At 42.7% G+C, this 13,555-nt stretch overlaps 1 protein-coding gene across 1 annotated transcript in view; it reads left to right on the top strand.

The window, feature by feature from the left end:
• The first annotated feature begins 1,724 nt into the window (after nucleotides 1-1,724).
• Nucleotides 1,725-13,555, top strand: part of LOC118363575 (actin-binding LIM protein 1-like) — a 137,429-nt gene continuing 125,598 nt past the window's right edge. Inside the window, exon 1 of the mRNA XM_052486066.1 lies at nucleotides 1,725-1,874. Within this exon, the coding sequence (XP_052342026.1) occupies nucleotides 1,775-1,874 (100 nt within the window). The 5' untranslated portion in view covers nucleotides 1,725-1,774. The remainder of the gene's footprint in view (nucleotides 1,875-13,555) is intronic.

Raw genomic sequence — 13,555 nt, forward strand, 5'->3', positions numbered from 1 at the left:
TAAGGTCCAACATTTGTCAGTATATGTCAAAGCAAAAACCAAGCCATGAGGTCAAAGGAATTGTCCGTAGAGCTCCAAGAGAGGATTGTGTCGAGCCACAGGGGAAGGGTACCAAAAAATGTCTGCAGCATTGAAGGTCCCCAAGAACACAGTGGCCTCCATCATTCTTAAATAGAAGAAGTTTGGAACCACCAAGACTCTTCCTAGAGCTGGCCGCCCGGCCAAACTGAGCATTCGGGGGAGAAGGGCCTTGGTCAGGAAGATGACCAAGAACCCGATGGTCACTCTGACAGAGTTCCAGAGATCCTCTGTGGAGATGGGAGAACCTTCCAGAAGGACAACCATCTCTGCAGCACTCCACCACTCAGGCCCTTATGATAGAGTGGCCAGATGGAAGCCACTCCTCAGTAAAAGACACATGACAGCCCATTTGGAATTTGCCAAAAGGCACCTAGACTCTCGGACCATGAGGATCAAGATTCTCTGGTCTGATGAAACCAATATGAAACTCTTTGGCCTGAATGCCACATCTGAATGCCACCATTCCAGGTATCTGGAGGATACCTGGAACCATCCCTGTGAGGATGTTTTTCAGCGGCAGGGACTGGGAGACTAGTGAGGATCGAGAGAAAGCAAAGTACAGAGAGATCCTTGAAGAAAACCTGCTCCAGAGCGTTCAAGACCTTAGACTGGGTTTCACCTCAGGACAATGACCCTAAGCACATAGCCAAGACAACGCAGGAGTGGCTTCGGGACAAGTCTCTGAATGTCCTTGAATGGCCCAGCCAGAGCACGGACTTGAACCAAATCGAACATCTCTAGAGATCTGAAAATAGCTGTGCAGCAACCTGACACAGCTTGAGAGGATCTGCAGACAAGAATGGCAGAAACTCCCTAAATACAGGTGTGTCAAGCTTGTAGCGTCATACCCAAATAGACTCAAGGCTGTAACCGCTGCCAAATGTGCTTCAACAAACTACTCAGTAAAGGGTCTGAATACTTATGTAAATGTGATATTTCAGTTTTTTGTTGTTGCTTTGTCATCATTGGGTATTGTGTGTAGATTGATGAAAAAAACAACAATTTAATCAATTTTAGAACAAGGCTGTAACGTAACAAAATATGGAAAAGGTGAAGGGGTCTGAATATCTTCTGAATGCACCGTATGTGTTCTAGTCAAAGTCAAAGACACTGGAGGTAATATTTTGAGCCAGAGACATATATTTTGTAGATGGTTCTGTCCACAGCCAACTCGTATGCTTTCAAGCTGTTCACCACTATGGAGAAGTTTCCCTGGTAGAATAGTCAGGGATGTCCTCTTGTCTACCTTCCCGTTCTTAAACCTTCCCGCCCTGCACTACTCTTCCTCTGGATCAAAGCACCACCCTTCCTCTGGGAAGGGCCAGCAAGCTCGCCCTACTAACCTGTTGCACTGCAGCAGAATCTGTCCGACACAGTCGGTGCTGAATTGGAAGGCATTGCACAGCACCGCAGCAGTAACCAAATCCCCTGGCTTCTCCAAAGTTTGACCATAGGACAGGGCTGCCTGCTCACACTCAGCAGCATGAAGACCCTTTCACCTCTACATTTTTTTCCTCTGCATGTGTGTGAGTGCATTTGGCTTGTGTGTGACTGTTGGTGTGTGTGTCTGTGTGTGACTCCATGCAAGAGGCTGCATTATTGATGAGAAGAGGAAGGAAGGATTGAAAGCAGTGCCGGGACTGTGTGTGTGCGTGTGCGAGTGTGTGCGTGTGTGTGTGAGTGTATAGAAGAGATGGGGGAGAGGAGTTCGGTGCAGCAGCACAAGCATCCTCCCTACGATGGTGGGCTTTGCAACTATTCCCAGAAAATCATCTCCTGCTTCGGACTGGACGGTAACAGAGAGGGGTGGTTGTCCTGTACAGTGTGGAGGAGGGTTGGAAGGAACATACCAATGACTGAGTATATATGACGTTAATTTCTCTCAATTATCCGGATGTCTAGGATGACATAGGAATGTTGTCTTTTGTGTCTAGTCATGGTGTGTTTGTGAGAGTGTGTGTCTTGGTGTGTATTTGTTTGTGTGAGTATCGATGTGTGCCGGGCTGACTGGGTGTGTAGCTAGCTGCACCCACAGATAGACGGTAGAATAGGGTAGCAGGGACGAGCAGGGCCGTGCCCCACTGCAGCATAACTAACCAGCATGTCCTCTAACAGAGCTAGCATAGATCACCAGCCTGTGTGTGTGTGTGTGTGCGTGCGTGCGTGCGTGCGTGCGTGTGTCCTCTGCCTTATTCTTTATCATGCCATATCCTTTTATCTACATTTTATTGGTATCTTTACTGTACATTGGATGTGTGAGAAATTGATGTAGGATAGATTTGTGGGTGAGAAATAGACCGATAAATAAAACATTGTCAGTATTAAAATGATCAATAAGCAGTAATAAGCCCTAGTTCTCTGCAGTAATAAGCCCTAGTTTCTTTGCCTGTTCATCTCGCATATTACCTCTCACCGGGAGAGCCTGATGATTTTCTAAATGTGGCTTGGGAAGGAAAATCCAGTCCTTAATGAAGTAGATGGAAGGTATCATCTTTAGTTCATGAAGTCTCACGCAAAGATGCATCCAAAGATGGATGAAAGAAGGGGGCTTGTAGAGGGACATCTGCTATATCTGGATGTTTTTCCTTCTATTATAAATCCTTTTTTGGGAATCTTAGTGATAATACATTTTTCCCAAACATTAAATGGTTTCAAGATTACAAGACCAATCCAAGACCCTCTACATAGTTTATATCCCCCTAATCTCGAGGCTGTGTGTGTGTGTGTTTATGGTTTTAATGAAGTAGAGGCAACAAATGTGACCTGCAAAGTAACAGAATATAAGTAATGCTGCTAATAAGGCTTAATTTGTAATCAAGTTGTTGTAACCAATGTAATTGTGACTTGAATCAATGTGGTCCTGTGCCTCAGTTGGTAAAAGCATGACTAGCAACACCAAGGTTGTACGTTCAATTCTCTCAGGGATCACATACATAGTGGTGTAAAGTACTTTACCAAAAATACTTTAAAATACTACTTAAGGTTTTTTGGCGGGGTATCTGTACTTTACTTTACTATTTATATTTTTGATAACTTTTACTTCACTACATTCCTAAAGAAAGTAATGTACTTTTTACTCCATACATTTTCCCTGAGTACCAAAGTACTCGTTACATTTTGAATGCTTAGCCGGACTGGAAAATTCACAGACTGCCTCTGATCTGGCGGACTTACTAAACACACATGCTACGTTTGTAAATGATGTCTGAGTGTCGGGAGTGTTCCCCTGGCTATCTGTAAATTGTGTCTGAGCGTTGGAGTGTTCCCGTGGCTAAAAAACAAGAAAATGGTGCTGTCTGGTTTACTTTTTGTAAGGAATTTGAAATAATTTATACTTTGGCTTTTGATACTTAAGTATATTTGATCAATTACATTTACTTTTGATACTTAAGTATATTTAAAACCTTACACTTTTACTCAAGTAGTATTTTACTGGGTGACTAACTTTTACATGAGCCATTTTTTATGAAGGTATCTTTACTTTTACTCAAGTATGACAATTGGATACTTTGTCCACCACTGCATACATAATGAACATGTATGCACACAGTGTTTAGATAAAAGCTCCTGCTAAATTGAACATTTAGAGCATAGTGTAACCTGGCTACTTTACATCTCATATAACCACTCAGCATGTAGGAAGATAAGGTCTTCCTAAGGACTTTGTTTTTACTAGAAATAATGCACATTATAAATAAACAATTAACTTGAATCACGTTTTTTTTAATTTTATTTAACCTTTTCAACTAGGCAAGTCAGTTAAGAACAAATTCTTATTTACAATGGTGGCCTACCCCAGCCAATCCCGGACGATGCTGGGTCAATTGTGCGCCGCCCTATGTGACTGAACAAGTGAACCTATTATAATTTCCTTTATTTATTTGTGTGCGCGCGCATGTTTATGCATCTATTATACAGTTGAAGTCGGAAGTTTACATACACATAGGGTGGAGTCATTAAAACTCGCTTTTCAACCACTCCACAAATTTCTTGTTAAAAAACTATAGTTTCCTGGACAATACGCTGACAAAAGTGGAAAACCATGCAATACTAAAGGTGGACTGTTGGACTGTTCATTTGAAAATCCTGAATGCCTATGGGGTGTAGCCTCAGGGGGAGGATGGGGTTGTCGTACCTATCAAGAATGACATCAGTTGTTATAGAATGTAATAGATGTTGAACTTCCTAACATACAGTTGAAGTCGGAAGTTTACATACACATAGGTTGGAGTCATTAAAAAACTCATTTTTTCAACCACTCCACAAATGTATTGTTAACAAACTATAGTTTTGACAAGTCTGTTATGACATCTACTTTGTGCATGACACAAGTAATATTTCCAACAATTGTTTACAGACAGATTATTTCACTTATAATTCACTGTATCACAATTCCAGTGGGTCAGAAGTTTACATACACTAAGTTGACTGTGCCTTTAAACAGCTTGGAAAATTCCAGAAAACTATGTCATGGCTTTAGAAGTGTAATGCCCGGGGTGTAGTGGAGGAAGGAGTCAGACGCAGGAGACAGAGAGTTCAGAGTAGCGCTACTTCTTTATTCACCAACCAGGTGAAAACAGACGCCACTCAAAACAAATGCCCCAAAACACAGGGGAACTAAACAGTCCCGAAAATAACTCATGTACACGAACAACCGTGACTTACAGGCGTGTACACGAGTACACATAAAACAATCCCGCACACCCAGCAGGTGGACCGGCTGGCTAATAAAGCCCAACTAATAAACCTAATTAACAACAGGTGTAACTAATAAACAGACAAGGGGGGGGAGGAAAAGATCAGTGGCAGCTAGTAGGCCGGTGACGACGACCACCGAGCACCACCCGAACGGGAAGGGGAGCCACCTCCGGTAGGAGTCGTGACAAGAAGCTTCTGATAGGCTAATTGACATCATTGGAGGTGTACCTGTGGATGTATCTCAAGGCCTACCTTCAAACTCAGTGCCTCATTGCTTGACATCATGGGAAAATCAAAAGAAATCAGACAAGACCTCTGAAAAATAATGGTCTGGTTCATCCTTGGGAGAAATTTCAAAACGTCTGAAGGTACCACGTTCATCTGTACAGACAATAAACACCATGGGACCACACAGCCATCATACCGCTCAGTAAGGAGACTGGTTCTGTCTCCTAGAGATTAACGTACTTTGGTGCGAAAAGTGCAAATCAATCCCAGAACAACAGCAAAGGACCTTGTGAAGATGCTGGAGGAAACAGGTACAAAAGTATCTATATCCACAGCAAAACAAGTCCTATATAACCTGAAAGGCCGCCCAGCAAGGAAGAAGTCACTGCTCCAAAACCGCCATAAAAAGCCAGACTACGGTTTGCAACTGCACATGGGGACAAATATCATAATTTTTGGAGAAATGTCCTCTAGTCTGATTAAAAGGAAAATAGAACTGCTTGGCCCTAATGACCATCGTTATGTTTGGAGGAAAAAGGGGGAGCTTGCAACCCGAAGAACACCATCCCAACCGTGAAGCACGGGGGTGGCAGCATCATGTTGAGGGGGTGCTTTGCTGCAGGAGGGACTGGTGCACTTCACAAAATAGATGGGAGCATGAGGAAGGACAATTATGTCGATATATTGAAGCAACATCTCAAGACATCAGTCAGGAAGTTAAATCTTGGTCGCAAATGGGTCTTCCAAATGGACAATGTCCCCAAGCATACTTCCAAAGTTGTGGCAAAATGGCTTAAGGACAACAAATTCAAGGTATTGGAGTGGCAATCACAAAGCCCTGACCTAGAAAATATGTGGGCAGAACTGAAAAAGCATGTGCAAGCAAGGAGGCCTACAAACCTCACTCAGTTACACCAGCTCTGTCAGGAGGAATAGGCCAAAATTCGCCCAATTTATTGTGGGAAGCTTGTGGAAGGCTACCCGAAACGTTTGTCCCAAGTTAAACAATTTAAAGGCAATGCCAATCAACTACTAATTGTCTGTATGTAAACTTCTGACCCACTGGGAATGTGATGAAAGAAATAAAAGCTGAAAGAAATTATTCTCTCTACTGACATTTCACATTCTTAAAATAAAGTGGTGATCCGAACTGACCTAAGACCGGGAATTTTTAGGATTAAATGTCATGAATTGTGAAGAACTGAGTTTAATTGTATTTGGCCATGGTGTATGTAAACTTCCGACTTCAACTGTATTTCTGTGATCCTTTTCTGAGAGTTTACTAAACAGACAATTATTTATTTAATGGTATTTAATAGACAAGACAGGACAGAGGGTTTAGTTCTATTCTAAAATTGTAAACCTCACAATTCCACAACCTTAATTGGACAGATTTGATCGTGAACAACAGACTCATCCATGAATGGTTGTGGAGCAAATCGGAAACTGCAGTGTAATGGAAAATCTAATATCGAACAAAAGCATGATGCCGTTATTAATATTCTTAATGCGACCTGTCCCAGTAAATTATTGTGACCAGTGGCATGGCTCTTTTTTAACATCACTGTCCCAGAGCACCCATCAGGTGCAAGAGCCAATGAGTGTGGCAGTGACACATCGTAAAGGAAAACTGTAATTTATACGGTGCATTTATGTATTATCAACAGTAAATACTGTGAAACGTTTTACTGGAGCATACTGTAAATTGTGGTGAAACAATTGCTGTATTTTGAATGGTGCTGTAATTCCACTCCACAAAATACAGTACGTTACAGTACCATCTTTTTTTTGGAGCACTAGTGCATGGTACTGTTGTTTTTCTCTCATTAACATATTTTGATGTGTGACTTGTAAGAGGCTTTGTTTGTCGCACCCGTTTGTGAGAGTCCTATATCAATTTGCCTCCTATGTGATAATAGTGCCCTATCAATATAAGCAAACCTTAAACCTTTAATGGTTGAGAATTTTGCCATGTCCTTTTGGTTTGTTTGGCCCTGTAGTCGCTGCCAATTTCAAAGCCTTTTTTAAGGCCTCTAGAAGTGCAAGTGATTGATATGCTGTAATCTATCAATCAATCAAATGTATTTATAAAGCCCTTTTTACATCAGCAGATGTCACAAAGTGCTATACAGAAACCCAGCCTAAAACCCCAAACAGCAAGCAATGCAGATGTAGAAGCACGGAGGACAGGAAAAACTCCCTAGAAAGGCAGGAACCTAGGAAGAAACCTAGAGGAACCAGGTTCTGAGGGGTGGCCAGTCCTCTTCTGGCTGTGCCGGGTGGAGATTATAAGAGTAAATGGCCATTTAAGGCCAGATTGTTCTTCAAGATGTTCAAATGTTCATAGATGACCAGCAGGGTCAAATAATAATCAGTGGTTGTAGAGGGTGCAATTGGTCAGTATCTCATGAGTATATTGGCTTTTCATAGCCGAGCATTCAGTTAGAGACAGCAGGTGTGGTAGAGGGAGAGCGTCTTAAACAGCAGGTCCGGGACAAGGTCAGGATTCCCTTGCCACAGGCAGAACACTTGGAACTGGAGCAGCATCATGACCAGGTGGACTGGGGACAGCCAGGAGTCATCAGGCCAGGTAGTCTTGAGGCTTAATCCTAGGGCTCTGGTCCTCCGAGAGGGGAGGGAGAGAGCAAGAATTAGGGGGATTACACTTAAATTCACACAGGACACCAGATAAGGCAGGAAAATTACACCATATATAACAGACTGACTCTAGCCCCGTGCCACAGACTATTGCAGTATAGATGCTGGAGACTGAGACGGGTGGGTCGGGGGACACTGTGGCCCCATCCGACGATACCCACAGACAGGGACAACCAGGCAGGATATAACTCCACCCACTTTGCCAAAAAACAGCCCCCATACCACTAGAGGGATATCAACAGACCACCAACTTACTACCCTGAGACTAGGCTGAGTATAGCCCCCGAAGATCTTCTCCACCGCACAAGCCGGAGGGGGTGCAAAACAGAACAGGAAGATCATGTCTGTGACTCAACCTACCCAAGTGACCCCTCCTAGGTAGGGCATGGGAAGAGCACTAGTAAGCCAGTGACTCAGCCCCAGTAATAGGGTCAGAGGAAGAGAAGCCCAGTGGAGAAAGGCGATCTGGCCAGGCATAGACAACAAGGGCATTTTGTCAATACAGTGCCTTGCCATTCACCTTCGCACCCCTGGGCCAGACCACGCAATCATAGGATCTACTGAAGAGATGAGTTTTCAATAAAGTCTTAAAGGTTGAGACTGAATGTGCGTCAATCACATGGATAGACAGACCATTCCATAAAAATGGAGCTCTATAGAAGAAAGCCCTGCTTCCAGCTGTTTTCTTTGAAATTCTAACGACAATAAGGAGGCCTGCATCTTGTGACTGTAGCGTACATGTAGGTATGTACAGCAGGACCAAATCGGAGCGATAGGTAGGAGCAAGCCCATGTAATGCTTTGTAGGTTAGCAGTAAAACCTTGAAATCAGACCGAGCCATAACAGGAAGCCAATGTAGAGCAGCTAGCACTTGAGTAATATGATCAAATTTTTGGGTTCTAATCAGGATTCTAGCTGCCGTGTTTAGAACTAACTTATTTAGTGCTTTATTCGGGTAGCTGGAGAGTAGAGCATTGGATCAGTCTAATCTAGAAGTGACAAAAGCATGGATTAGCTTTTCTGCATCATTTTTGGACAAAAGGTTTCTAATTTTTGCTTTGTTACGAAGATGGAAAAAAGCTTGAAATATTCCTGATATTTTTGTCAAAAGAGAGATCAGTGTCCAGAGTAACTCAGAGGTCCTTCAGTTTTATTTGAGATGACTGTACGACCATCAAGATTAATTGTCAGATCCAACAGCAGATCTCTTTGTTTCTTGGGACCTAGAACTAGCCTCTGTGTTTTGTCAGAGTATAAAAGTAAAACGTTTGCCGCCATCCACTTCCTACTGTCTGAAACACAGGCTTCCAGTGTAGGCAATTTTGGGGCTTCACCATGTTTCATCGAAATGTAAAGCTGTGTGTTATCCACATAGCAGTGAAAGTTTACATTGTTTTTCCAAATGACATCACCAAGAGATTATATAGTGAAAACAATAGTGGTTTAAAATGGAACAAGGGCCTCCCGAGTCACGCAGTGGTCTCAGGCACTGCATCGCAGTGCTAGCTGTGCCACTAGAGATTCTGGGTTCTAGTCCGGGCTCTGTCACAGCTGGCCGCGACTGGAAGAGCCATGGGACGGCACACAATTGGCCCAGCGTCGTACGGGTTAGGGGAGGGTTTGGCCGGCAGCGATGTCCTTTTCCCATCGTGCACGAACGACTCCTGTGGCGGATCGGGCGCAGTGAATGCTGACACAGTCGCCAGGTGTATGGTGTTTCCTCCGACACATTGGTCGCCGTTGGCTTCCGGGTTAAGTGGGCATTGTGTCAAGAAGCAGTGCTGCTTGGTTGGGTTGTGTTTCAGAGGACGCACGGCTGTCGACTTTTGCCTCTCCCGAGTCTGAACGGGAGTTGCAGCGATGAGACAAGACTGTAACTACCAACCCGATACCACGAAATTGGGGAGAAAAGGGGCAGGCGGGACAGAACCGTGAGTAACACCGGAACTTACAATTGATTTGTCAGAGGACAAACCATCCACAGAGACGAGCTGATATCTTTGACAGATAATATCTAAACCAGGCAAGAACTTGTCAGTGCAAACCAATTAGGGTTTCTAATCTCTCCAAAATAATTTGGTGTGCAGCACCAAGGTCTAGGAGCACGAGGACAGATACAGAACCTTGGTCTGATGCCATTTTATTATTTTTTAAATATTTGTTTTAATATATATTTTTCTTACATGTTCCAGGTCAAGGTTTGACTTTTTCAAGAGCCTTTATTACTGCCACTTCTAGTGAATTTGGTACCCATCCGGTGGATAGGGAGCCATTTATTATGTTCAACATGGGAGGGCCAAGCATAGAAAGTAGCTCTTTCAGTAGTTTAGTTGGAATAGAGTCCAGTAAGCAGCTTGACGGTTTAGAGGCCATGACTATTTTCATGAATGCGTCAAGAGATACAGGATTAACTTCTTATGGGCAGGTGGGACGGTAGCGTCCAACATCCGGTGAAATTACAGAACGTGAAATTCAAATGACAGTATTATAAATATTTAACATTCATAAAATCACAATATATCAAAATAATGAATAAAGATTAACTTCTTGATAATCCAGCCGCTGTGTCAGATTTCAACAAGGCTTTACGGCGAGAGCAAACCATGCAATTATCTGGTTGACTGCGCCCCGCATACGAACACATGAAAACCATATTTCAACCAGGCAGGTGTGACATGAAAGTCAGAAATAGCGATAAAAAAAATGCCTTAACTTTGATGATCTTCTTCTGTTGGCACTCCAAAAGCTCCCAGTAACATCACAAATGGTCCTTTTGTCGATAATGTCCTTGTTTATATCCATAAAAACTCAGTTTAGCTGACACGCTTCAGTCAATAATCCACCCAGTTTCCCTCCATCAAAATGCATACAAAATGAATCCCAAACGTTACTAATGAACTTTTCCAAACAAGTCAAACAACATTTATAATTAACCTCTTGCTCCTTCCTACCTGACACGCAGGTGTCCCATCTAGACATATGGAAATGCAAATGCACTACGCTAAATGCTAATAGTACTAGTTAAAACTCAAACGTTCATTAAAATACACATGCAGGGTATTGAATTAAAGCTACACTCGTTGTGAATCCAGGCAACAAGTCAGATTTTTAAAATTCTTTTCGGCGAAAGCATGAGAAGCTATTATCTGATAGCATGTAACACCCCAAAAGACCCGCAGGGGACGTAAACAAAATAATTAGCATAGTCGTCGCTACACCAACCGCACAAATAAAATATAAAACATTCATTACCTTTGACCATCTTCTTTGTTGGCACTCCTAGATGTCCCATAATCACTATTGGGTCTTTTCTTTTCCGATTAAATCGGTCCATATATAGCCTAGATATCGATCTATGAAGACTGTGTGATAAACGAAAAAAATAGCGTCTTGTAACGTCATTTTTTAAAATTAAAAAAGTTGACGATAAACTTTCACAAAACACTTCGAAATACTTTTGTAATGCAACTTTAGGTATTAGTACACGTTAATAAGCGATCAAATTAATCACGAGACGAAGTGTATTCTATAGGGGTACGTCTGGAAATAATGTCCGGGTAAATCTCAACCAAAATATCCGGTCGGAGACCTGAAGAAAAAGCCTGTCTCTCTTGTTCGTTTGACCAAGAAACAAAGACTAGGCAAATGACAAGACTGTTGACATCGTGTGGAAGCTGTAGGTACTGCAACCTCGGCCGCATTTATTGTGGTTCACCTTTATCAATCGGTTGAAGTCGCGCATGGATATATTTTTCCATTTTCAGTGATCAGATTTTCCTGCACTTTTCGATGAAACGCACGTTCTGTTATAGTCACAGCCGTGATTTAACCAGTTTTATAAACGTCTGTGTTTTCTATCCACACATACTAATCATATGCATATACTATATTCCTGGCCTGAGTAGCAGGGCGCTGAAATGCTGCGCGATTTTTAACAGAATGTTCGAAAAAGTAAGGGGTAGGAGTAACAGGTTAAGCCTTTAGGTACCCTAATAAGTTATTGTCTTTACCGGAGAAAAATGCCAAAGAACGCTTTCTCTTCCACGCGCTTGGAAACACTACAGCCTAAATGGAAGCCAACTCGAAAAACTACAATTGTTTGTTGACATCTAGTGGAAGCCCTAGGAACTGCAATCTGGGAGGACTTGGCCTTATAATAAAAGTGGTAGCCATTGAAAATTGTGGGGGTTGGGGGGGGGTTGTCCTCAGGGTTTCGCCTGCCATATCAGTTATGTTATACTCACAGACAGTTTTAGAAACTTTAGAGTGATTCCTATCCAAATCTACCAATTATATGCATATCCTAGCTTTTGGGCCTGAGTAACAGGTAGTTTACTTTGGGCACGCTTTTCATCCGGACGTCAAAATACTGCCCCCTACCTAAGAGAGGTTAAAACACTTGAGTGTCTCCATTGATCCTAGGTCCTGGCAGTTCTGTGCAGAATAACTGAGCTTTGGAGAAATACGCAGATTCAAAGTGGAGTCTTTAATTTGCTTTCTAATGATCATGATCTTTTCATCAGAGAAGTTCATGAATTTATCACTGCTGAAGTGACAGCTGTCCCCTCTTGTTGAATGCTGCTTTTTAGTTATCTTTGCGACAGTATCAAAAATAAAACTTGGAATGATCTTATTCTCTTCAATTAGGTTTGAAAAATTGGATGATTGAGCAGCAGATGCTCTCTGCCTGCTTGTTTGCTGTCTTGACCTCGACCCTGAAGCCTGAAGTGAACACCTTTGGTACAGGTTCCATTTTTGAAGAGTTACCACTGTTCTGGAGGTCTGGAATGTACACTTGAAGGAGATCTACATGATGAGATAATTTTGGAAATGTACATCACTGTCTTTGGATCTTTACATGACACAGGATGGTAGATGTCTGACATGTTCATAGCTCCGAGATATTTTTTAGGCCTGTCCCTACGTTTTTGTCAAAGTCTTCTACAGTGGAGGTTTGAAGTGTCCTTGTAGAGCTTAGAGCCATCCTAGGATTCTGTCTGAATTGTACTTAATGTTGCACCCTGCTTTGTGGGAAGGCTGAGGGGAAGCCGGGCAACATGCCTACCCTCAGCCTGTGGACCGCCCCACAAGCATCAAACGTAGAAACTCATTCAAGTGCATGTCCATCATCGACGACGGGCACGTGGCTGAGGTGGTCTACCTCATCCCTAAAGTGTACATTTGGCAGCTGCCGTACCTCAACCCTAACTATTTTCTGAATGAGAGACTTGTCAATTTGGCACCAGATAGGGCTATGGTATGGGGTTGGAGGTGCCGGCAGGGGGAACCTATCTTGTCTGTCTGTCCCAAAGTCAACTAGGTGAAAAATCTGTCGATGCACCCTTGAGCAAGGCACTTAACCCTAATTGTAACTGTAAGTCGTTCTGGATAAGAGCGTCTGCTAAATGATTCAAATGTAAATATCTGTCTACTGGCCTGTGTGTGTGCGTGCAAATCCACGTTTGTGGTGTGTCACGCAATTATATCTTATTGACTCCAACAAAGTGTTATTGCAGAGAAGTCAAAAATGAATTGCTGCCCTCTCGAAACGTATGTAATATCAAAATTATGCAGGCAAAGGGGCCTCAGTTTGCCATGCAAGGAACCGAGATGGTGCTTTACATCAGGATTACATCAGGATTACAGTAAGCATGAGGACAAGCCAGATATTATTCATACACTGACTCCATGCCAGGCTGCATCCCAAATGGCACCCTATTCCCTATATAATGCACTACCCATAGGGCCTTGATGTTTGAGCATTGAAGTTCCAAAAAACATTCCCCTGTCCCCTGTGTTCTCTGGATTTTAGGTTGATCAGTTGAAACGGATTGTTTGTTGGTCTATCCTTGGTAGTGTACAGTGTTTTCTTTAAGTAGGCATGCACATC

This window comes from Oncorhynchus keta, chromosome 3 (assembly GCF_023373465.1).
Source record: "Oncorhynchus keta strain PuntledgeMale-10-30-2019 chromosome 3, Oket_V2, whole genome shotgun sequence".
In the NCBI taxonomy this organism is placed as follows: Eukaryota; Metazoa; Chordata; class Actinopteri; order Salmoniformes; family Salmonidae; genus Oncorhynchus; species Oncorhynchus keta.